Source organism: Heterodontus francisci, chromosome 19 (assembly GCF_036365525.1).
Source record: "Heterodontus francisci isolate sHetFra1 chromosome 19, sHetFra1.hap1, whole genome shotgun sequence".
Taxonomy (NCBI): Eukaryota; Metazoa; Chordata; class Chondrichthyes; order Heterodontiformes; family Heterodontidae; genus Heterodontus; species Heterodontus francisci.
In genome coordinates, this window is record NC_090389.1 from 1,051,848 (window position 1) to 1,075,394 (window position 23,547).

Here is a 23,547-nt window from a genome sequence, read left to right on the forward strand (position 1 = left end):
CTGCATTAGTTTGAGGGGTTGCCTTAATTTGACAGTGTGCCTTAGTTTGAGGGGTTTGCTTAGTTTGAGAGTCTGCCTTAGTTTGAGGGGTTACCTTAGTTTGAGAGTCTGCCTTACTTAGAGGGGTTGCCTTAGTTTGAGAGTCTGCCTTAGTTTGAGGGGCTGCCTTAGTTTGGGGGGTTGCCTTAGTTTGAGGGGCTGCCTTAGTTTGAGATGTTGCCTTAGTTTGAGAGGTTGCCTTAGTTTGCGGGGTTGCCTTAGTTTGCGGGGTTGCCTTCGGTTGAGAGTCTGCCTTCGTTTGAGAGTCTGCCTTAGGTTGAGGAGTTGCCTTAGTTTGAGGGGCTGCCTTCGTTCGAGTGGTTGCCTTAGTCTGAGTGTCTGCATTAGTTTGAAGGGTTGCCTCAGCTTGAGAGTCTGCCTGCGATTGAGAATCTGCCTTAGGTTGAGGGGTTGACTTAGTTTGAGAGTCTGCATTAGTTTGAGGGGTTGCCTTAGATTGAGGGGTTGCCTTAGTTTGAGGGGTTTCCTTAGTTTCAGAGTCTGCATTAGTTTGAGGGGCTGCCTTAGTTTGAGGGGTTGCCTTAGTTTGAGAGTCTGCATTAGTTTGAGGGGTTGCCTTAGTTTGAGGGGTTTCCTTAGTTTCAGAGTCTGCATTAGTTTGAGGGGTTGCCTAGATTGAGGGGTTGCCTTAGTTTGGGGGGTTACCTTAGTTTGAGAGTCCGCCTTAGTTTGTGAGTCTGCCTTAGTTTGTGAGTCTGCATTAGTTTAAGGGGTTGCCTTCGTTTGAGAGTTTGCCTTAGTTCGAGAGTCTGCCTTAGTTTGGGAGACTGCCTTAGTTTGAAGAGTTGCCTTTGTTTGAGGGGTTGCCTTAGTTTGAGTGTGCATTAGTTTGACGGGTTGCCTTCGTTTGAGAGTCTGCCTTAGTTTGGGAGACTGCCTTAGTTTGAAGAGTTGCCTTTGTTTGAAGGGTTGCCTTAGTTTAAGAGTGTGCATTAGTTTGAGTGTCTGCATTAGTTTGATGGTTTGCCTTAGTTTTTTTTTATGCCAGCTGGACAGAGTGGAAGTTCACTGGGACTGTGTAGAGAGATCTTTACTCTGTATCTAACCCCCGTTTTTTTTTTTCTTTTCTTTTTTTCTTTCTTTTTTTTTGTATCTAACCCCCGTACTGTACCTGTCCTGGGAGTGTTTGATGGGGACAGTGTAGAGGGAGCTTTATTTACTCTGTATCTAACTCCCGTTTTTTTTTTTTGGGTAGAGGGAGCTTTACTCTGTATCTAACCCCGTACTGTACCTGTCCTGGGAGTGTTTGATGATGACAGTGTGGAGGGAGCTTTACTCTGTATCTAACCCCGTTTTTTTTTCTTTCATTTTTTTCCAAGGTGGCCTTTATACCCCAGGCCCCTTTTATATATTTTATGTCGAGGGGGCCTTTATTCCTCAGGCCCCCTTTATATACACACTTATATTTTTAAAATAACTTTATTAAAACCAGATAAATAAACAAAAAACTCAAATTAAAATGCCATTCTCGGCGTTGACAATGCACTCCAGTCCCTGCGGTGCCCACCGGTCGCGGAAGGCCTCAAGCGTACCGGCGGACACCGCATGCTCCTTTTCCAGGGACACCCGGGCGCGAACGTAACCGCGGAAGAGGTGCAGGCAATCGGGGAGGACGGACCCCCCGACGGCCCGCAACCTGGACCTGTGAATTGCCACGTTGGCCAGGCCCAGGAGCAGACCGACGAGGAGATCCTCCTCCCGGCCCAAGCCCCTCCGCACCGGGTGCCCAAAGATCAGGAGCGTGGGACTGAAGTGCAGCCAGAATTTGAGGAGCAGCCCCTTCAGATACTCAAAGAGGGGCTGCAACCTCGCACACTCCGTATAAATGTGGAACACGGACTCGTCCAGGCCGCAGAAAGTACAGCTGGCCTGGGAGTCCGTGAACCTACTTAAAAGCCTATTGCACGGGACTGCTCTGTGCAGCACCCTCCACCCCAGGTCCCCGATGTAAAGGGGGAAGACTCCCGCGTAGAGAGACCTCCATCGGGGTTTCCCCTCGCCGCCAGATGGCAACGCGGACCGCCAGGGCGTGTCCGGCCGGCTGACGAGGGCGAGGAAGTGGAGAGTGTGCAGGAGCAGCCCGTACAGGAAACCCCTCCGCGCCGATTGGAATGGCACAGAGGGCATTTCCGAGAGGCGGCTCGGGTTGTGCGGGACCGGCTCCCGAGGAGGGTTTCGGGGCCTGGGTCCGATGAGCAGTTCCGGCCGAGCGGGAGTCAGCTCGGCCGGGATCGCCCCGCACTCCCGAGCCCCCTCACCACCCGCAGTGAGGGACATCCCGGGGGTTTCGGCTACTCCTCCGCCCGCCGGACCGTCCCCGGAGTCGGCCGCCCGGACAGCCGAGGCGCTCTCCTCCGCCGGCGGGGGAGCGCCCTGACTGGAGGCGACCATGTTCCAGACTCGGAAAAGATCCCGGTAAAAGACAGGCAACTCCCTCAGAGAGGCGCGGCGAACGGACTCCACCGGGAGCTGCGTGTCGTCTTGAAGGCAGTGACACTGGCGGAAAAAATACGTCGCCAGCGCACACCATCTGGGAGGACGCTCGACGTACAGGTATCTCTGCAGGGTCCGAAGGCGGAGAGTCGCAGCCTGGGTGCGGACGCACACCAGCGACTGACCGCTCTCCTCGATCGAGAGACTCAGGACCGCGGCAGAGACCCAGTGTTTCCTCTTGCCCCAGAAGAAATCGACGAGTTTCTTCTGGATCTTGGTGGCAAATACAGGGGGCGGGGCCGAAGTGACCAACCGGTACCACAGCATGGAGGCCACCAGTTGGCTTATGACCAACGCTCGGCCCCTGCGGGAAAGCACTCGGAGCAGTCCTGTCCAGCGCCCCAGCCGAGCGGTGACTTTCGCCTCCAACTCCTGCCAGTTTGCCGGCCAGGCTTCCTCAGCGGGGCTAAGGTGGACTCCCAGATAGAGGAGGTGCGTGGTGCTCCACGCAAAAGGTGTCATCTCCGCCGGCAGGGAGTCCACCCGCCACTGACCAACCAGGAGTCCGGAACATTTCTCCCAATTGATCCTCGCGGAGGACGCGGCAGAAAAGTTCTGCTGGCAGTCGCGCATCCTCCGCAAGTCAACGGGATCTGTGATTGCGAGGAGCATGTCGTCGGCGTAAGCCGAGAGGACGACCCGCATGGCCGGCTCGCGCAGAGCCAATCCCGTCAACCTCCTGCGAAGCAGGCACAGGAAGGGCTCCACGCAGATGGTATACAATTGGCCGGACATGGGGCACCCCTGACGCACTCCTCTCCCAAAGCGAAGGGGCGCCGTCAAGGACCCATTAACTTTGACTAGACACTCTGCGGCGGCGTATAAAAGTTGGACCTGGGCCACGAAATGCGGCCCGAGTCCGAAAGCGCGCAGAGTCCCGAAAAGGTAATCGTGATCCACCCTGTCGAACGCCTTCTCCTGATCGAGGGAGAGAAAGGCGACCGACTGACCAGTCCTCCGGGAAAGATGGATCAGGTCCCGGACCAGGTGGATGTTGTCCTGGATGGACCGGCCCGGGACCGTGTAGGACTGGTCGGGGTGGATCATGTGGGCCAGCACGGAGCCCAGGCGGGTAGACATAGCCCGGGCAAAGATCTTATAATCCGTGCTGAGGAGGGAGACTGGACGCCAGTTTTTAAGCAGGCGGAGATCGCCCCTCTTCGGCAGCAGGACGATGACCGCCCTGCGCCACGAGAGGGGCATCTCCCCGGTCGCCAGGCTTTCCCCCAGGACCCGCGCGTAATCGTCCCCCAGGACGTCCCAGAACGCCCTGAGGAACTCCACGGTCAACCCATCCAGCCCTCGGGATTTGCCCCTCGAGAGCTGGTGGAGGGCGCCAGTCAGCTCCGCCAATGTGAGCGGAGCCTCCAATCCTTCGGCGCCCTCCGGGCTGACCTGCGGCAGGTCCTCCCACAAAACTCTGTGCGCATCCTCGCTGGACGGATCCGGAGAGAACAACGCACTGTAATAAGTCTGGACCAGGAGGCCCATTCCCTCCGGATCCGTGATGGAGGATCCGTCGTCGGCCAGCAGCTCAACGAGCTGCTTACGGACCCCCCGCCATTTTTCCAGCGAGTAGAAGAAGGGTGAGGCGCGGTCCAAATCTTCCAGGATCTGGATCCGCGACCTCACGTACGCGCCTCGGGACCCTATGAGCTGCAGGTCCCTCAGCGCGCCTTTCTTCTCTTTGTACGCCTGCCACAGGGCCGGGTCCGCGACGGCATGACCGAGGCGGGACTCCAAGTCGAGCACCTCCCTCTCAAGGCGCCCGATCTTGGCTTCCCGCCTCTTGGTCGACCCCTTCGCGTACCCCTGACAGAAGACGCGGATGTGAGTCTTGCCCACATCCCACCATAGCCTCAAGGAGGGGAAGCCCCCCTGCTTCCTTCTCCAGTCGGCCCAGAATCGACAGAACGAGTCCCGAAATCGCACGTCCTCCAGCAGCCGGTTGTTAAAGTGCCAGTATGCGGACCCCGCCCGCGTGCGGAGCGGATTAAACTCCACCCACACCAGGCGGTGGTCCGAGCACGGCACCAGCCGCATGGAGGCCGCCGAAACGCGGGAGACGTACGCCTGCGAAATGTAGGGGCGGTCGATTTGCGACCCCCCTCCTCCAGACCTCCACGTGAAGGCGCTGGAGTCAGGATGGAGATTCCGCCAGACGTCCACCAAGTTAAGGGAGCTGATCAGTCCCCTCAACTTCTCCACCGACGCTTGGCCGCGCTGGGGATCGGAGCGATCCCCCACCTCGAGGGTGCAGTTAAAATCCCCCCCGAGGATGATGCACTCGCCGCTATCGATGGAGCTCAAGAGAGCGGACACTTCTTCAAAGAAGCGCGCTTGCAACGTGCTGGGTCTGGGCGCGTACACGTTCACAAAGTGGAGCGGCACGCTACCCAGGCGAACGGCGAGGTGGAGCAAGCGGCCCGGCACTCGCTCCTTGACCCCCAAGATCTCCGGCTGAAAAGTTGAGGCCAACAAGATAGCCACCCCACTAGAAATAGGGGTGAGGTGACTCATGTAGACCCCATCCTGCCACTCCAGGAGCCAGGTGGCTTCGTCTCCCGGAACGGTGTGGGTTTCCTGCAGAAAGCTCTTCCCTTCAGGACTGAGAGATTGTGAAATCTGCAGTGAGACCCCCTGCTGCCGTTGATGATGAGGCTGGCTATGGTTATCTTCATGTCAAAGGTACTTAAAACACGTCACCAACACCTCACTGTGAGGAGGGAGTGGAAGTGCAGCTGGCCGTCCACTCCCCCAGCAAGCCATTGAGGAACGCATTAAACCGGCGCATCTCAACCAGTTTCACGGCCGCACTCTTGCCCGCTTTCTTGAGGGCGGCACGGACAGACTGGACGATCAGTGCCAGATTCGACCAACGGCCGAGGGCCAGCTGAACTTTATTGCGGCAACCCCTGCAAGCCGCGAGGAAATCCCAGAGTTCCGCGTGGGGATGAGAGGAGACTTGGTGGGAGGCACGAGGGACTCCACCACCTCACTGAACTCAACTCTGATAAAAGAAAGGTCATCGAACAGTGAATGCATCTTCAGAGGACATCTCCTGTCTCCTTGCTCAAAGCAACACAACATCACTCACCCATCAACAATCTGTAGCAATCAGGACTCAGGCCTAACATTCAGATACTCCAGCTCAACCTGACACACCTACCAATACTTCACCTCACCTCCATGCCCCACACCAAGTCCCCATCCTCCTCCGGGTTGTCACCACCAGCTGTCGACACACCCACCACACACTGTGGGGTGGACGTCCCGGCCGCGCCAGCTGGTCCTGCCTCCGTCATGATCCCACCCCCAGGATCGATGGCGGAGGAGTCCTCCCTGGGTTCTAGGATAGAACTGGAGCCTGTGGGCGCCAGCGGTTCAGGACCCCCCTCCACCTCCGTCCCCGTCCCCAGGCCAATGAGCGGTCCAGGGGACACAGAAGTTCCCGACTCTGGAAATCAAGCATGTGCCGAGACCGGAGGTGGGGAGAGGAGGCCATCTCCCACTCCGCCAGCACCCACAGGCCCAGCAGATGGGGGCAGCATTTTCAGTTATAACCGGGTCGGGAGTCTCCTGGTTGTCAGTGGATTCTGGCTGGGAGGGCCGACCCTTTGGGGACTCGCCCTCCCCTCCACTCAGGACACCCGACCCAGTGGCAGAATGGGAGGCTTCTCCAAAAGCGTCCCCAGACTCCCCCACCACAAGTAGGGCTTCACTTGCTCCCACAGGAGGGGCTGCATGTAGAGGTACCTCCCCCTCCCCTCCATCCTGAGGAATAGGGAGCTCTTGCCCAGACTTTGCAGCCTTGATGTTGATGGTGATAGGGGGAACCTGAGGACCCGAAACAGGAGACAGCTCCCCTCCAACAGATGGGCCCTGCACCTCAGGGCCCTGTGTTACCTCTGTGGAGGGGTGCCTTCTCCTCTTTTTCCCGCTAGGTCACAGAGGCTCAGAGACCTCCATGTCACCAGAGGCCTCCACCTCCGCACCCTCCTTTTCTTTAGTTACTCTGGGCCTGAGCCCAGCCCTGGGACAGGTGGATTCCCTGGGAACGGGCCTTGGGCTGAGCCAGGGGATGAGCCTCTTGGTGTTTACTTTTCCTCCGAGCCTTCCTTCCACTCGGACGGGCACTCCCCTCCCCGCCGGAGGCTGTGAAAAGCACAGCCTCCGGAACCGACTGAGCGGTGTCTGTTGGATGTGTGGGGGGAGTGGAAGGAGGTGCAGTGGCGCCACTCTGGGCCGCCGAGATGGAGCTGGCGGCCGGGACGTTGGGGCAGTTCTTACGAACATGCCTCACCCCCTTGCAGACGTGGCACCGCGCCCCATCCGAGGTCCAAAAGACACGGTAGACCGTCCCCTAGATCTCCACACTGAAGTGGCCCTCCAAGACCTCCTCCCGCGCCAGCTGCATGAATAGCTGGCGGCGGAAGGAGTACACGTGCCAGAGGCTGTTTTCCTGAAGACCGAGCAGGACTAGGGTGAGCCCCGTCTTTACCTCCCCCAGATAGTGCAGGTGGGGAAGGAGGAGCTCACCAGGAATGAAGGGCGGGACATTCGATAGAATGATCCTTTGCGCAGTGACCTCCAGGGGGTCCACTGGCAGAAAGGTCCCGCCCACAGTGAGCCCCTTGCTCAGAGCCAGGGACACTGCCCTCTCGGACTTCAGGAAAAACACCGCCTTCCCATACATTTTTGAGGCAGCAACAATGGCCGAAGGGCTGACAACCTCGGCCATTGCCTTTACTCATGCCTCTATCGACATGTTTGGGTGAACGTAGTTCTTGACCCCATGCTTCGATGTTATTGATACAAACGGTGACGGGGCTAAAGGTGTAGCTGCTGCAGCCGCAGCAGCATATGTACGGGAGGGCCCCACCACCGGCAAAGGAGGGCTTGCCATGGGATCTAAGAGCCAAGTACATTGCCAAGAAACAAAGCAAATTTACACAGTTGAAAAAAAACTTTAAACAAAGTGGTTTGGGAGTAGAGGAGGATAGGGGTAGGAAGGTACAGGAAAAGGGGAGGATAGGTGAATGAGTGGAGGAAGAGAGAGAAAGGCTGAAATGGATGTTTGCTCCAACTGCCAGTTGGAGCACCTTTATAACAATTAGTCCAAAACTATTTCTTGTATTCCAGTTGGGGGAGGCTTCTTCGCCCAGAACGGCTAGAGCCGCCTGGTACTCTCCACTTCTGATTTTCACAAAAAGTCTTCAAGCGGACAAATCCAGCTGTCCCGAGCAGGCAGTTGGGGTGGGGAGGGAGCTCCCTGTGTGCAAGCACCAATACAAATACAGGGACCCCCTACCAGATTTGGCAGCCCCACCCCTGAGTCTTCCGGCCTCTTCTCCCTCCCCCAAACAGTTCAAACTTAGACTCTTTCAGGTACTCTGCCATCCACCTCTCCAAAACGACCGCAGCCTTTCTTGATGGTTTCTCTCCACTCTGCAGTCTTCTCTCTCCAGTTTCTCCAATTACTCCAGTCTCCTCTCTGCAGTTGCAGCTGCTCCCCCTGATTGCTGGCAGGAAGTGCTCCAAATTGCCCAGCCAATCCCAGTGCTGTACCTGTCCTGGGGGTGTTTGATGAGGACAGTGCAGAGGGAGCTTTACTCTGTTTCATAGAAACATACAGCCTTGAAACAGGCCCTTCGGCCCACCGAGTCTGTGCCGACCAACAAACACCCATTTATACTAATCCTACATTAATCCCATATTCCACCATTCTCCTATCACCTACCTACACTCAGGGCAGTTTATAATGGCCAATTTACCTGTCAACCTGCAAGTCTTTGGCTGTGGGAGGAAACCAGAGCACCCGGCGGAAACCCACGCAATCACAGGGAGAACTTGCAAACTCCGCACAGGCAGTACCTAGAATTGAACCCGGGTCCCCGGAGCTGTGAGGCTGAGGTGCTAACCACAGCGCCACTGTGGCTAGGCAAAAAAAAACAGGGTTAGATAGATGAGTCGGAATGTCGTTTGAAAGGTTGGGGGGTTTGAAAGCACGTTTTTTTTTTCTGTATCTAATCCCTTTTTTTTTTGGAGACAGGATGTCCTGCTCTCCACCTTTAAAGGGACGAAGAGAGGAGCAGCTGGGCTGATTGGAGCTGCTTTATGACATCACAGCAGTGCCCAGTAACCAACCTCCCTGAGCGCTGCTCATTATGTGCTGGGAGTCCTTGATCCTGCAGTGTAGAGGGAGCATTACTCTGTATGTAACCTGTTTTTTCTTTTCTTTTTTTTTTAAGAGCGGGTTAGACAGGGCCCCAGAAGACTGACTAACCGGTGCTGTAGCTGTCCTGGGAGTGTTTGATGGGTCAGTGTCGAGGGAGCTTTACTCTGTATCTAACCCCGTTTTTTTTTCCTGTATCTAACCCCATTTTTCTTCCTTTTTTTTTTACATATTGACACTTTAGCCAGAACCACCAGCTTTTATCTGGTGCTTTTAAACATGTGCCCCCCCCGCCCCCAACCTTTCAAACTACAGAGGGAAAATTATTCCTGCTCATCTAACTAACACCGTTTTTTTTTGCCTAACCACTCCCGTGCTGTACCTGTCCTGGGAGTGTTTGATGGGGACAGTGTAGAGGAAGCTTTACTCAGCATCTAACCCCTAGCTTTATCTGATGTTTGGATTTAGTCTCGACAAGGTGAAACACTCAATCAAGAAAGTGGAGAAGTCAGACGTTACAAATTGAGATTACTCTTTATTTGCATAGAGATATCTTCACCAAAACCACTGACACGAATGGCTCAGTGCCCATGTGATACCTGATTGTAAGACAAATTCTTTGTCTGTGGTCCTGTGTGTGTATAGACTGAGGGATGATGGAGCCCAGTTGCTCGGGAGGTCAGGTTGCAGAGAGCCTGCCAGGTGTGTTAGCATTGGAACTGTTGAGGTGAGTGGAAGGACAGCCTCACAGGGCAGGCCATTAGAGACTCTGCAAACACCATTCATGAGCGTTCTGGAACATACGCAACCACGGCGACACGGTGAGAGATTGTCGCCAGTCCTGGGGCATCCAGGGCCACTGCCAAAGCAAGGTGCAACGCTCTGGGTGAGGCATCATGGCGAGGTGCCGGCCATCGGCCGAGCAGAGAGCGGCGATGCCAAGCGGGGATCCATTAGGATTCTGGGGATACTGTTCCGTTGGCACACCGGAATCATCGCAGTAACGGAGTGGAGCCAGGTTGCTCTTAGTCACCAGTCTCAGCACATTGTCTGACTCAAACTGCATGTAACCTGCAAAGGAAATGGCAGAGAGAATGAGCACTCCACTCTGCCAGGCATAGCACTGCCCCTTCAGGGGCACAAGGCAACCAAGATCATGATCAGAGCTCTCATTCTAGGTTAGGAGTTACAGTGATACAGTCTCAGGGACTAATACTGAATACACAGGACAGGGTGAGAGGGAGGGTTACAGGATTACACAGTCTCAGGGACTAATACTGAATACACATTCTCAGGGACTATAATCCTGAACACAGGACAGGGGGTTAGAGAGAGAGAGACAAACTCAGGGACTGTAATACTGAACACACAGGACGGGGGGTCAGAGAGAGAGACAGACTCAGGGACTGTAATATTGAACAAACGGGGACAGGGGAGGTCAGAGAGAGAGACAGACTCAGGGACTGTAATACTGAACACACAGGACGGGGGGGGGGGGGGGTCAGAGAGAGAGAGAGAGAGAGAGAGAGAGAGACTCACTCAGGGACTGTAATACTGAACAAACAGGATGGGGGAGGGGGAGGTCAGAGAGAGAGACAGACTCAGGGACTGTAATACATAACACACAGGACAGGGGGTCAGAGAGAGAGAGAGAGACTCAGGGACTGTAATACAGAACACACAGGACAGGGGGGTCAGAGAGTGAGACAGACTCAGGGACTGTAATCCTGAACACAGGGTGGGGGGTCTGAGAGAGAGAGAGACTCAGGGACTGTAATACTGAACACACAGGACAGGGGGTCAGAGAGAGAGAGACTCAGGGACTGTAATACTGAACACACAGGACAGGGGGTCAGAGAGAGAGAGACTCAGGGACTGTAATACTGAACACACAGGACAGGGGGGTCAGAGAGAGAGAGAGAGAGACTCAGGGACTGTAATCCTGAACACAGGACAGGGGGGTCAGAGAGAGAGACAGACTCTGGGACTGTAATACTGAACTTCAACTTCCCTAATATTGATTGGAACATCCTTAGTGCAAATAGTTTGGATGGAGCAGATTTTGTCAGGTGTGTCCAGGAAGGTTTCCTGACTCAATATGTAGATAGGCGGACGAGAGGGGAGGCTATGTTGGATTTGGCGCTGGGCAACGAACCAGGCCAGGTGGCAGATCTCTCGGTGGGAGAGCATTTCGGTGATAGTGATCACAACTCCCTGACCTTTACTATAGTCATGGAGAGGGATAGGAGCAGACGGGATGGGAAAATATTTAATTGGGGGAGGGGGAATTACAATGCTATTAGGCAGGAACTGGGGAGCTTAAATTGGGAACAGATGTTCTCAGGGAAATGCACGACAGAAATGTGGAGGTTGTTTAGGGAGCACTTGCTGCGACGGCTGGATAGGTTTGTCCCGATGAGGCAAGGAAGGGATGGTAGGGTGAAGGAACCTTGGATGACAAGAGATGTGGAACACCTAGTCAAGAGGAAGAAGGAAGCTTACTTAAGGTTGAGGAAGCAAGGATCAGACAGGGCTCTAGAGGGTTACAAGGTAGCCAGGAAGGAACTGAAGAATGGACTTAGGAGAGCTAGAAGGGGACATGAAAAAGTCTTGGCGGGTAGGATTAAGGAAAATCCCAAGGCGTTCTACACTTATGTGAGGAACAAGAGGATGGCCAGAGTGAGAGTAGGGCTGATCAGGGATAGTAGAGGGAACTTGCGCCTGGAGTCAGAGGAGGTAGGGGAGGTCCTTAATGAATACTTTGCTTCAGTATTCACTAGTGAGAGGGACCTTGTCGTTTGTGAGGACAGCGTGATGTTAAGAGGGAGGATGTGCTGGAAATTTTGAAAGACATGAGGATAGATAAGTCCCCGGGGCCAGACGGGATATACCCAAGGATATTACGGGAAGCGAGGGAAGAGATTGCCGCGCCTTTGGCGATGATCTTTGCGTCTTCACTGTCCACTGGAGTAGTACCGGATGATTGGAGGGTGGCAAATGTTATTCCCTTGTTCAAGAAAGGGAATAGGGATAACCCTGGGAATTATAGACCAGTCAGTCTTACGTCGTTAGTGGGCAAATTATTGGAGAGGATTCTGAGAGACAGGATTTATGATTATTTGGAAAAGCATGGTTTGATTAGAGACAGTCAGCATGGTTTTGTGAGGGCCAGGTCATGCCTCACAAGCCTTATTGAATTCTTTGAAGATGTGACAAAACACATTGATGAAGGAAGAGCAGTGGATGTGGTGTATATGGATTTTAGCAAGGTGTTTGATAAGGTTCCCCATGGTAGGCTCATTCAGAAAGTAAGGAGGCATGGGATACAGGGAAATTTGGCTGTCTGGATACAGAATTGGCTGGCCCATAGAAGACAGAGGGTGGTAGCAGATGGAAAGTATTCAGCCTGGAGCTCGGTGACCAGTGGTGTTCCGCAAGGATCTGTTCTGGGACCTCTGCTCTTTGTGATTTTTATAAATGACTTGGATGAGGAAGTGGAAGGCTGGGTTAGTAAGTTTGCCGATGACACAAAGGTTGCTGGAGTTGTGGATAGTGTGGAGGGCTGTTGTAGGTTGCAACGGGACATTGACAGGATGCAGAGTTGGGCTGAGAAGTGGCAGATGGAGTTCAACCTGGAAAAGTGTGAAGTGATTCATTTTGGAAGGTCGAATTTGAATGCAGAATACAGGCTTAAAGACAGGATTCTTGGTAGTGTGGAGGAACAGAGGGATCTTGGGGTCCACGTCCATAGATCCCTCAAAGTTGCCACCCAAGTTGATAGGGTTGTTAAGAAAGCGTATGGTGTGTTGGCTTTCATTAACAGGGAGATTGAGTTTAAGAGCCGCGAGGTTATGCTGCAGCTCTATAAGGCCCTGGTTCGACCACACGGAATATTGTGTTCAGTTCTGGTCGCCTCATTATAGGAAGGATGTGGAAGCTTTAGAGAGGGTGCAGAGGAGATTTACCAGGATGCTGCCTGGACTGGAGGGCATGTCTTACGAAGAAAGATTGAGGGAGCTAGGGCTTTTCTCAATGGAGCGAAGAAGGAAGAGAGGTGACTTGATAGAGGGGTACAAGATGATGAGAGGCATAGATAGAGTGGATAGCCAGAGACTTTTTCCCAGGGTGGAAAGGGCTATCACCAGGGGGCATAATTTTAAGGTGATTGGAGGAAGGTTTCGGGGAGATGTCAGAGGTAGGTTCTTTACACAGAGAGTGGTGGGTGCGTGGAATGCACTGCCAGCGGTGGTAGTAGAAGCAGATACATTAGGGACATTTAAGCGACTCTTAGATAGGTACATGGATGATAGTAGAATGAAGGGTATGTAGGTAGTTTGATCTTAGAGTAGGTTAAAGGGTCGGCACAACATCGTGGGCTGAAGGGCCTGTACTGTGCTGTACTGTTCTATGTTCTATGAACACACAGGACAGGGGGGTCAGAGAGAGAGAGAAAGACTCAGGGACTGTAATCCTGAACACAGGACAGGGGGGTCAGAGAGAGAGACAGACTCAGGGACTGTAATCCTGAACACAGGACAGGGGGGTCAGAGAGAGAGACAGACACAGGGACTGTAATCCTGAACACAGGACAGGGGGGTCAGAGAGAGAGACAGACTCAGGGACTGTAATCCTGAACACAGGACAGGGGGGTCAGAGAGAGAGACAGACTCAGGGACTGTAATACCGAACACACAGGACACTGGGGTCAGAGGAGAGAGACAGACTCAGGGACTTAATCCTGAACACAGGGCGGGGGGGTCAGAGAGACAGACAGACTCTGGGACTGTAATACTGAACACACATGACGCGAGGTTAGAGAGAGAGAGACAGACTCCGGGACTGTAATACTGAACACACGATGCAAGGTTAGAGAGAGAGACAGACTCCGGGACTGTAATACTGAACACACATGACGCGAAGTTAGAGAGAGAGACAGACTCCGGGACTGTAATACTTAACACACATGACGCGAGATTAGAGAGAGAGACAGACTCCGGGACTGTAATACTGAACACACATGGTGCGAGGTTAGAGAGAGAGACAGACTCAGGGACTATAATACTGAACACACAGGACACTGGGGTCAGAGGAGAGAGAGAGACAGACTCAGGGACTTAATCCTGAACACAGGATGGGGGTGGTCAGAGAGAGACAGACTCAGGGACTGTGGACTGAAGTTTACCAGCGCGCCGCACTCTGCAGTGGCTGCTGTAATGTTGGCAGCCTTCCAACATGCAAGTGCCACCACCGAGCCCCCATGATATTATGCGCAGGGACTCATTCAAATGGAGGGGGTGGAGCGGCCGTCCCTCCGATGATGTAGAGGAGTTGCCCGCCGTATCCCCGGAAAAGGCAGCCGGCGCCACCACACAGGCGTCAGTGCCATTTTTAAAGGCCTTCAAGCCCTTCATGAGAGTGTTGAATCTTTAAAGGGAAATTACCTGTTAAATTTTTAAAATTAAAAATCAAAAGCAAGAGGCCCTTTCCCAATCTGACAGACATTAATTTTATTCCCACCCTGAACTTCGCTCCCCAATCTCGTCACTTTAGCCCTTCAACCCCTTCCCACAGCCGAGCAGACGGTGGCGTAGTGGTATTGTCACTGGACTCGTAACCCAGAGACCCACGGTATTACTCTGGGGACATGGGTTCAAATACCACCACAGCACAAAGCAGAATTTGAATTCAATTAATAAAAAAAAATCTGGAATTAAAAAGCTAGTCCAATGATGACCACTGTTGATCGTTGTAAAAACACACCTGTTTCACTAATGTCCCTTTAGGGTATGAAATCTGCTGTCCTTACCTGGTCTGGTCTACATGTGACTCTAGACCCACAACAATGTGCTTGACTCTTACATGGCCTAGCTAAAGGCCTGCGCAAATGACAAAAAAGAACAAAGAACAAAGAAAATTACAGCACAGGAACAGGCCCTTCGGCCCTCCAAGCCTGCGCCGATCCAGATCCTCTATCTAAACATGTCGCCTATTTTCTAAGGGTCTGTATCTCTTTGCTTCCTGCCCATTCATGTATCTGTCTAGATACATCTTAAAAGACGCTATCGTGCCCGCGTCTACCACCTCCACTGGCAACGCGTTCCAGGCACCCACCACCCTCTGCGTAAAGACCTTTCCACGCATATCCCCCCTAAACTTTTCCCCTTTCACTTTGAACCCGTGACCCCTAGTAATTGAATCCCCCACTCTGGGAAAAAGCTTCTTGCTATCCACCCTGTCTATACCTCTCATGATTTTGTACACCTCAATCAGGTTCCCCCTCAACCTCTGTCTTTCTAATGAAAATAATCCTAATCTGCTCAACCTCTCTTCATAGCTAGCGCCCTCCATACCAGGCAACATCCTGGTGAACCTCCTCTGCACCCTCTCCAAAGCATCTACATCCTTTTGGTAATGTGGCGACCAGAACTGCACGCAGTATTCCAAACGTGGCCGAACCAAAGTCTTATACAACTGTAACATGACCTGCCAACCCTTGTACTCAATACCCCGTCCGATGAAGGAAAGCATGCCGTATGCCTTCTTGAACCTGACAGAACCACAAAGGAACCAAGCCTGACCCCGCCCGAGTCATTCCATTTTCCCCCCGAGCCAAGTCTGACCCGACTACTGCAATGTTCCCTTCAATTACCTTCTGACTCCCAATCTGTTGGAAGCTGCAGCATGAGTGTGATGACATCATAGAGAAGCTAGCACGCTCACTGCACAGACTCAGTTTCCCTGCTCGACATCCCAGACTTGCAGCTCAGATAAGTTTTTAACTTTTAACACTTACCTTGCTGTGCGTCCCCGACCTGGACCCGGCCTCGGCCTGACCTGGACCCAGCCTGACTCGGACCCGAAGGCCAGACCTGGAAGAGTGGCCCGACCCAACCCCAACACGTCGTCGGGCCCCTTCGGGTTCGGGTTGGGTAGCAGGCCTTGAGGCCGAGCAAGCCACTCAGTTGTATCTAACTGCTACAAAGTCAATAAGGAATGAAACCGGACAGATCACCTAGCATCGACCTAGGCACCGGAAATGACAACGGCAAACCCAGCCCTGTCAACCCTGCAAAGTCCTCCTTACTAACATCTGGGGACTTGTGCTAAAGTCGGCAGAGCTATCCCACAGTCTAGTCAAGCAACAGCCTGACATAGTCATACTCACCGAATCATACCTTACAGACAATGTCCCAGACACCGCCATAACCATCCCCGGGTACGTCATATCCAACCGGCAGGACAGACTCAGCAGAGGCGGCGGCACTGTGGTATACAGTCAGGAGACTGGGAGTCCTCAACATTGACTCCAGACTCCATGAAGTCTCATGGCATCAGGTCAAACATGGGCAAGGAAATCTCCTGCTGATTACCATCTCCTCCTCCATGTTGAACAACACTTGGAGGAAGTACTGAGGGTGGCAAGGGCACAGAGTGTACTCTGGGTGGGGGACTTCAATGTCCATCACCAAGAGTGGCTCGGTAGCATCACTACTGACCGAGCTAGCCGAGTACTAAAGGACCTAGCTGCGAGACTGGGTCTGTGGCAGGTGGTGAGGGAAACAATAAGAGGGAAAAATATACTTGACCTCATTATCACCAATCTGCCTGCTGCAGATGCTTCTGTCCATGGTGAGAGTGCGATGACAGAGTGACCACCACACAGTCCTTGCGGAGATGAAGTCCCGTCTTCACATTGAGGATACCCTCCATTGTGTTGTGTGGCACTACCACCGTGCTAAATGGGATAGATTTTGAACAGATCTGGCAATGCAAAATTGGGCATCCATGAGATTCTGTCGGCCATCAGCAGCAGCAGAATTGTACTCGACCACAATCAGTAACCTCATGGCCCGGCAAATCCCCCACTCTACCATTATCATCATGCCAGGAGACTAACCCCGGTTCAATGAAGAGTGTAGGAGTGCAGGAGCAGCACCAGGCATACCTCAAAATGAGGTGTCAAGCTGGTGAAGCTACAACACAGGACTATCTGCGTGCCAAACAGAATAAGCAACATGCGATAGACAGAGCTAAGCGATCCCATAACCAACGGATCAGATCTAAGCTCTGCAGACCTGCCACATCCAGTCGTGAATGGTGGTGGGCAATTAAACAACTAACTGGAGGAGGTGGCTGCACAAATATCCCCATCCTCAATGATGGGGGAGCCCAGCACAACAGTGCAAACGATTTCCAACAATCTTCAGCCAGAAGTGCCGAGTTGATGATCCATCTCGGCCTCCTCCTGAAGTCCCCAGCATCACAGATGCCAGTCTTCAGCCAATTCGATTCACTCCGCGTGATATCAAGAAACGACTGAAGTCACTGGATACTGCAAAGGCTATGGGCCCTGACAACATTCCGGCAATAGCACTGAAGACCTGTGCTCCAGAACTTTCCGTGCCCCTAGCCAAGCTGTTCCTGTACAGCTACAACACTGGCCTCTACCCGGCAAAGTGGAAAATTGCCCAGGTGTGTCCTGGACACAAAAAGCAGGACAAATCCAACCTGGTCAATTACCGCCCCATTAGTCTACTCTCGATAATCAGTAAAGTGATGGAAGGTGTCATCAACAGTGCTATCAAGCGTCACTTGCTTAGCAATAACCTGCTCAGTGACGCTCAGTTTGATTTCCGCCAGGGCCACTCAGCTCCTGACCTCATTACAGCCTTGGTTCAGACATGGACAAAAGAGCTGAACTCAAGAGGTGAGGTGAGAGTGACTGCCCTTGACATCAAGGCAGCATTTGACCGAGTATGGCATCAAGGAGCCCTAGCAAAACAGGAGTCAATGGGAATCAGGGGGAAGGCTCTCTTCTGGTTACAGTCGTACCTAGCTCAAAGGAAGATGGTTGTGGTTGTTGGAGGTCAATCATCTCAGCTCCAGGACATCACTGCTGGAGTTCCTCAGGGTAGTGTCCTCGACCCAACCATCTTCAGCTGCTTCATCAATGACCTTCCTTCAATCATAACGTCAGAAATGAGGATGTTCGCTGATGATTGCACAATGTTCAGCACCATTCGCGACTCCTCAGATACTGAAGCAGTCCATGTAGAAATGCAGCAAGACCTGGACAATATCCAGGCTTGGGCTGATAAGTGGCCAATAACATTCACGCCACACAAGTGCCAGGCAATGACCATCTCCAACAAGAGAGAATCTAACCATCTCCCCATGACATTCAATGGCATTACCATCGCTGAATTCCCCACTATCAACATCCTAGAGGCTACCATTGACCAGAAACTGAACTGGATTAGCCATATAAATACCGTGGCTACAAAAACAGGTCAAAGGCTGGGAATCCTGCAGTGAGTCTCCCCACTGCTTGTCTACCATCTACAAGGCACAAGTCAGGAGTGTGATGGAATACTCTCCACTTGCCTGGATTTGTGCAGCTCCAACAACACTCAAGAAGCTCGACACCATCCAGGACAAAGCAGCCCGCTTGATTGACACCCATCCACAAACATTCACTCCCTCCACCACCGACGCACAGTGGCAGCAGTGTGTACCATCTACAAAATATACTGCAGCAATGCACCGAGGCTCCTTTGACAACACCTTCCAACCCCACGACCTCTACCACCTAGAAGGACAAGGGCAACAGACACAGGGGAACGCCACCACCTGCAAGTTCCCCTCCAAGTCACACACCATCCTGACTTGGAACTATATCGCCATTCCTTCACTGTCACTGGTTCAAAATCCTGGAACTCCCTTCCTAACAGCACTGTGGGTGTCCCTACCCCACATGGACTGCAGCGGTTCAAGAAGGCAGCTCACCACCACCTTCTCAAGGGCAATTAGGGATGGGGCAATAAATGCTGGCCTAGCCAGCGACGCCCACATCCCAGGAACAAATAAAAAAAAGGCAACAAAAAAGATTCTCCTCTTCCCCCACCCTGATAGTTTTAGTCCTTCCTCCTCCCCACCAGTTTCATACCTCAGAAATCCATACAGAGTTCCGATGGCATGCGAGTTGTGATTGGGGGCCATGAAATTGGCGTGGGACGGCTGGCGGCAGCAAATAAGTTCATTTGCATTTTAAGTAACCTCATAGAAAGCGAGTCTAGGGAATTAATAATGGATAATAAGGGGATGGCAGATGAACTGAACAGATATTTTGCATCGATCTTCACTACTGATGATACAAGTAATAGCCCAGTATTAGCTGTAAGTCAGGAAAAGGAAGGGAAGGAGGAACTCAAGAATTCACAATATATATTAATGATTTAGATGAGGGAACTAAATATAATATCTCCAAATTTGCAGATGACACAAAACTGGGTGGGAGGGTGGGTTGTGAGGAGGATGCAGAGAGGCTTCAGGGTGATTTGGACAAGTTGAGTGAGTGGGTTAATGCATGGCAGATGCAGTATAATGTGGATAAATGTGAGGTTATCCACTTTGGTAACTAAAACAGGAAGGCAGATTATTATCTGAATGGCTGTAAACTGAGAAAGGGGAATATGCAACGAGACCTGGGTGTTCTCGTATACCAGTCGCTGAAGGTAAGCGTGCAGGTGCCACAGGCGGTAAAAAAGGCAAATGGTATGTTGGCCTTCATAGCGAGAGGATTCGAGTACAGGAGCAGGGATGTCTTGCTGCAATTTTACAGGGTCTTGGTGAGGCCACACCTGGAATATTGTGTGCAGTTTTGGTCTCCTTATCTGAGGAAGGATGTTTTTGCTACAGAGGGAGTGCAGCGAAGGTTTACCAGACTGATTCCTGGGATGGTGGGACTGACGTATGAAGAGAGGTTGAGTCGGTTAGGATTATATTCGCTGGAGTTCAGAAGAGTGAGGGAGGATCTCATAGAAACCTATAAAATTCTAACAGGACTTGACAGGGTAGATGCAGGAAGGATGTTCCTGATGGTGGGGGAGTCCAGAACCAGGGGTCATAGTCTAAGGATACAGGGTAAACTTTTCAGGACTGAGATGAGGAGAAATTTCTTCACCCAGAGAGTGGTGAGCCTGTGGAATTCGCTACCACAGAAAGCAGTTGAGGCCAAAACATTGTGTGTTTTCAAGAAGGAGTTAGATACAGCTCTTGGGTCTAAAAGGATCAAAGGGTACGGGGAGAAAGCGGGAACAGGTTACTGAGTTGGATGATCAGCCATGATCATGATGAATGGCGGAGCAGGCTCGAAGGGCCGAATGGCCTACTCCTGCTCCTATTTGCTATGTTTCTATGTAAATTACAATCACCAAGGCAGTGTTACTGAACAAATTGTTGCAGCTGCGGGCTGACAAGTCCCCAGGTCCTGATGGACTTCATCCTAGGGTGTGAAAAGAAGTGGCTAGTGAGATAGTTGATGCGTTAGTTTTAATTTTCCAAAATTCCCTAGATTCGGGGAAGGTTCCATTCGATTGGAAAATAGTGAAGGTAACTCCTTTATTCAAAAAGGGAGGGAGGAAACTACAGGCCAGTTATCTTAACATCTGTCTGAGGGAAAATGTAAGAAGCTATTATTAAAGACGTTATTAGCAGGCTGTTTAGAAAAATTGAAGGTTATCAGGCAGAGTCAACATGGTTTTGTGAAAGGTAAATCATGTTTAACCAATTTTTTGGAGTTCTTTGAGGGAGTTATATGTGCCGTGGTTAAAGGGGAACCGGTGGATGTATTGTACTTAGATTTCCAGAAGGTATTTGATAAGGTGCCACATCAAAGGTTATTGCAGAAAATAAAAGCTCATGGTATAGGGGGTAACATTTTGGCATGGATAGAAGATTGGCTAGCTAACAGGAAACAGAGAGTCATTTTCTGGTTGGCAGGATGTAACAAGTGGTGTGCCACAGGGATCTGTGCTGGGGCCTCAACTTTTTACCATTTATATTAATGACTTAGATGAAGGGACCGAAGGTATGGTTGCTAAATTTGCTGATGACACAAAGATAGGTAGGAAAGTAACTTGTGAAGAGGACATAAGGTCAAGTGAGTGCAAAGACCTGGCAAATGGAGTATAATGTGGGAAAGTGGGAAATTGCCCACTTTGGCAGGAAGAATAAAAAAGAAGCAAATTATCTAAATGGCGAGAGATTGCAAAGCTCTGAAATCGCAAAAGGTTAGTATGCAGGTACAGCACGTAATTAGGAAAGCTAATAGAATGTTATCGTTTATCGCGAGGGGAACTGAATACAAAAGTCGGGAGGTTATGCTTCAGCTATACAGGGCATTTGTCAGACCATATATAGAGTACTGTGTACAGTACTGGTCTCCCTATTTAAGGAAGGATGTAAATGTGTTGGAGGCAGTACAGAGAAGGTTTGCTAGACTAATACTTGGAATGGGCGGGCTGTCTTACGAGGAAAGATTGGACTGGCTAGACTTGTATCCGCTGGAGTTTAGAAGAGTAAGAGGCGACTTGATTGAAACATATAAGATCCTGAGGGGTCTTGACAGAGTGGATGAGGAAAGGATGTTTCCTCTTGTGGGAGAATCTCGAACTAGGGGTCACTGTTTAAAAATAAGGGGTCGCCCATTTAAGACAGGGATGAGGAGAAATTTTTTCACTCAGAGGGTTTGGAACACTCTTCCTCAAAAGGCGGTGGAAGCAGAGTCTTTGCATTTTTAAGGCAGAGGTGGATATATTCTTGATAAGCAAGGGGTCGAAAGTTATGGGGGAGGGGGGAGGTGGAAATGTGGAGTAATCAGATCAGCCATTAGCTCACTGAATGGCGGAGCAGGCTCGAAGGTCTGAGTGGCCTAATCCTGCTCCTAATTCGTATGTCGGTATGTATTTCCATAATTTTTTTTATTTGTTTGTGGGATGTAGGTGCCACTGGCTAGGCCCATCCCGAATTACCCTCGAACTGAGTGGCTTGCTAGGCAATTTCAGAGGGCATTTTAAGAGTCAACCATATTGTTGTGGGTGTGGAGTCACATGTAGGCCAGACCAGATGAAGACAGCGGATTTCCTTCCCTGAGGGACATTTGTGAACCAGAAGGGTTTTTACAACAATCGACAACAGTTTCATGGTCACCATTAGATTAGTTTATTAATTCCAGATTTATTAATTTAATTCAGATGACACCATCTGCTGTAGTAGGATTCAAACCCATGTCCCCAGAGCATTAAAGGCCTGCTCAGGTCACGAAAACAAAACCCGACCCGATCCCAACGGAACCACATTGGACCCGAACCCGACCCAGCCAGAGTCCCTCCATTTTGTTCCTGCGCCTGACCCGACCACCGGAATGTTCCCTTTACTTACCTTGCGACTCCCAATCTTCAGGAAGATGCAGCATGAGCGTGATGACGTCACAGAGACGCTCACTATGCAGACGCAGAGTTTCCCTCTTTGACGTCCCGGACTCCCAGCAGCTCAGGTAGTTTTTTAATTTTAATGCTTCTTGCTGTGTGTGTCTGACCAGGACAAACCCGAGCCCGAAAGCCGGACCCAGAAGAGCAACCTAACCTGAACCTGACACATGTTGTTGTATCCCGTCAGGTTTGGGTCAGGTAGCAGGCCGTCAGAGCATTTAGCCTGGGCTCTGGATTACTAGTCCAGTGACATTACCACTATGCCAACGCCTTCCCTTTTAATGAAGTCCCCGCTGCTTGGTGACGGGGAGGCGGGGCCACACTGAGGCCTCACTGACACTGCGAATATCCGACGGGGCCTTCTCGTCATCATGGGTCGAGGCAGGGATTATATTTGTGTCCACACAGGACAGGGAGATACTGCAGCACGTCACTTCATAATCTGGAGTCTATGATTCTGCCTCACTCATGATCCAACTCTCACCCACACACCCGTCGCAGGTTAGTTGGAATGGAATGGCTCAGACTCTCACCTTCTCCATGGGCCGCCCAGATTCCCAACGTCGAGCCTTCCATCCCCCTCAGCAGGACCGAGCTGCTCTCCAAGATGGTCACAGTGACAAAGCGTGACTCGAAGCGGCCTGAGCGGTTGTGGGTCAGGAGGACACCCTGTCGCGTAGCGCCATCTGAAACAGATATCAGTCTGAATCACACACACACCCTGGGGTGGAGTCGTTTCCCTCCGGCCTCCAGCCCGGCCTTGCCACCTCGACACTAACCTAGTGTGAAATCACTAAAAGTAGTGACACAGGTCAACATGGCTGTAACAAAAACAAACCAAGCACACGGGGTTACCTGCAGAGGGATGGAATTGAAAAGTGGAGAAGTTATGCTAAACTTGCATCCCACCCTCCGGTCTCCAGATTACAAAAAAACACATTTACAAGGATGATACCAGAATTGCGAGGTTATACCATCAGAAAAGAAGGAATAGGCTTGAAAGGAGAAGGATGAGCTGTGACCTGATAGAGGTCATTGAAATTATAGATCAGAGATCGAGGCAGTGTTTTCACTTGTGGGAAAGAGAAAAACTGGAGCCTATCAATTTAAGACAGTCACCAAGAAATCAAACAGGGATTTCAGAAGGCGGCACAGTGGCGCAGTGGTTAGCACCGCAGCCTCACAGCTCCAGCGACCCGGGTTCGATTCTGGGTAATGCCTGTGTGGAGTTTGCAAGTTCTCCCTGTGTCTGCGTGGGTTTCCGCTGGGTGCTCCGGTTTCCTCCCACAAGCCAAAGACTTGCAGGTTGATAGGTTAATTGGTCATTATAATTTGCCCCTAGTATAGGTAGGTGGTAGGGAAATATAGGGATAGGTGGGGATGTGGTAGGAATATGGGATTAGTGTAGGATTGGTATAGATGGGTGGCTGATGGTCGGCACAGACTCGGTGGGCCGAAGGGCCTGTTTCAGTGTTGTATCTCTAAACTAAACTAAAAAAAAACCAGAGTGGTGTAAATGTGGAACTCACGGCCACAGGGAATGGTGGA

General features: G+C 51.6%; 1 protein-coding gene across 4 annotated transcripts in view; it reads right to left on the bottom strand.

Moving 5' to 3' along the window:
- Positions 1-9,250: 9,250 nt before the first annotated feature.
- Positions 9,251-23,547, bottom strand: part of pfas (phosphoribosylformylglycinamidine synthase) — a 213,259-nt gene continuing 198,962 nt past the window's right edge. For all 4 annotated transcript variants that reach the window (XM_068051309.1, XM_068051306.1, XM_068051307.1 and 1 more), the window contains exons 28-29: positions 22,533-22,685; positions 9,251-9,799 (exon numbers count right to left, since the gene is read on the bottom strand). In XM_068051309.1, the coding sequence (XP_067907410.1) occupies positions 9,489-9,799; positions 22,533-22,685 (464 nt within the window). In that variant the 3' untranslated portion in view covers positions 9,251-9,488. The remainder of the gene's footprint in view (positions 9,800-22,532; positions 22,686-23,547) is intronic.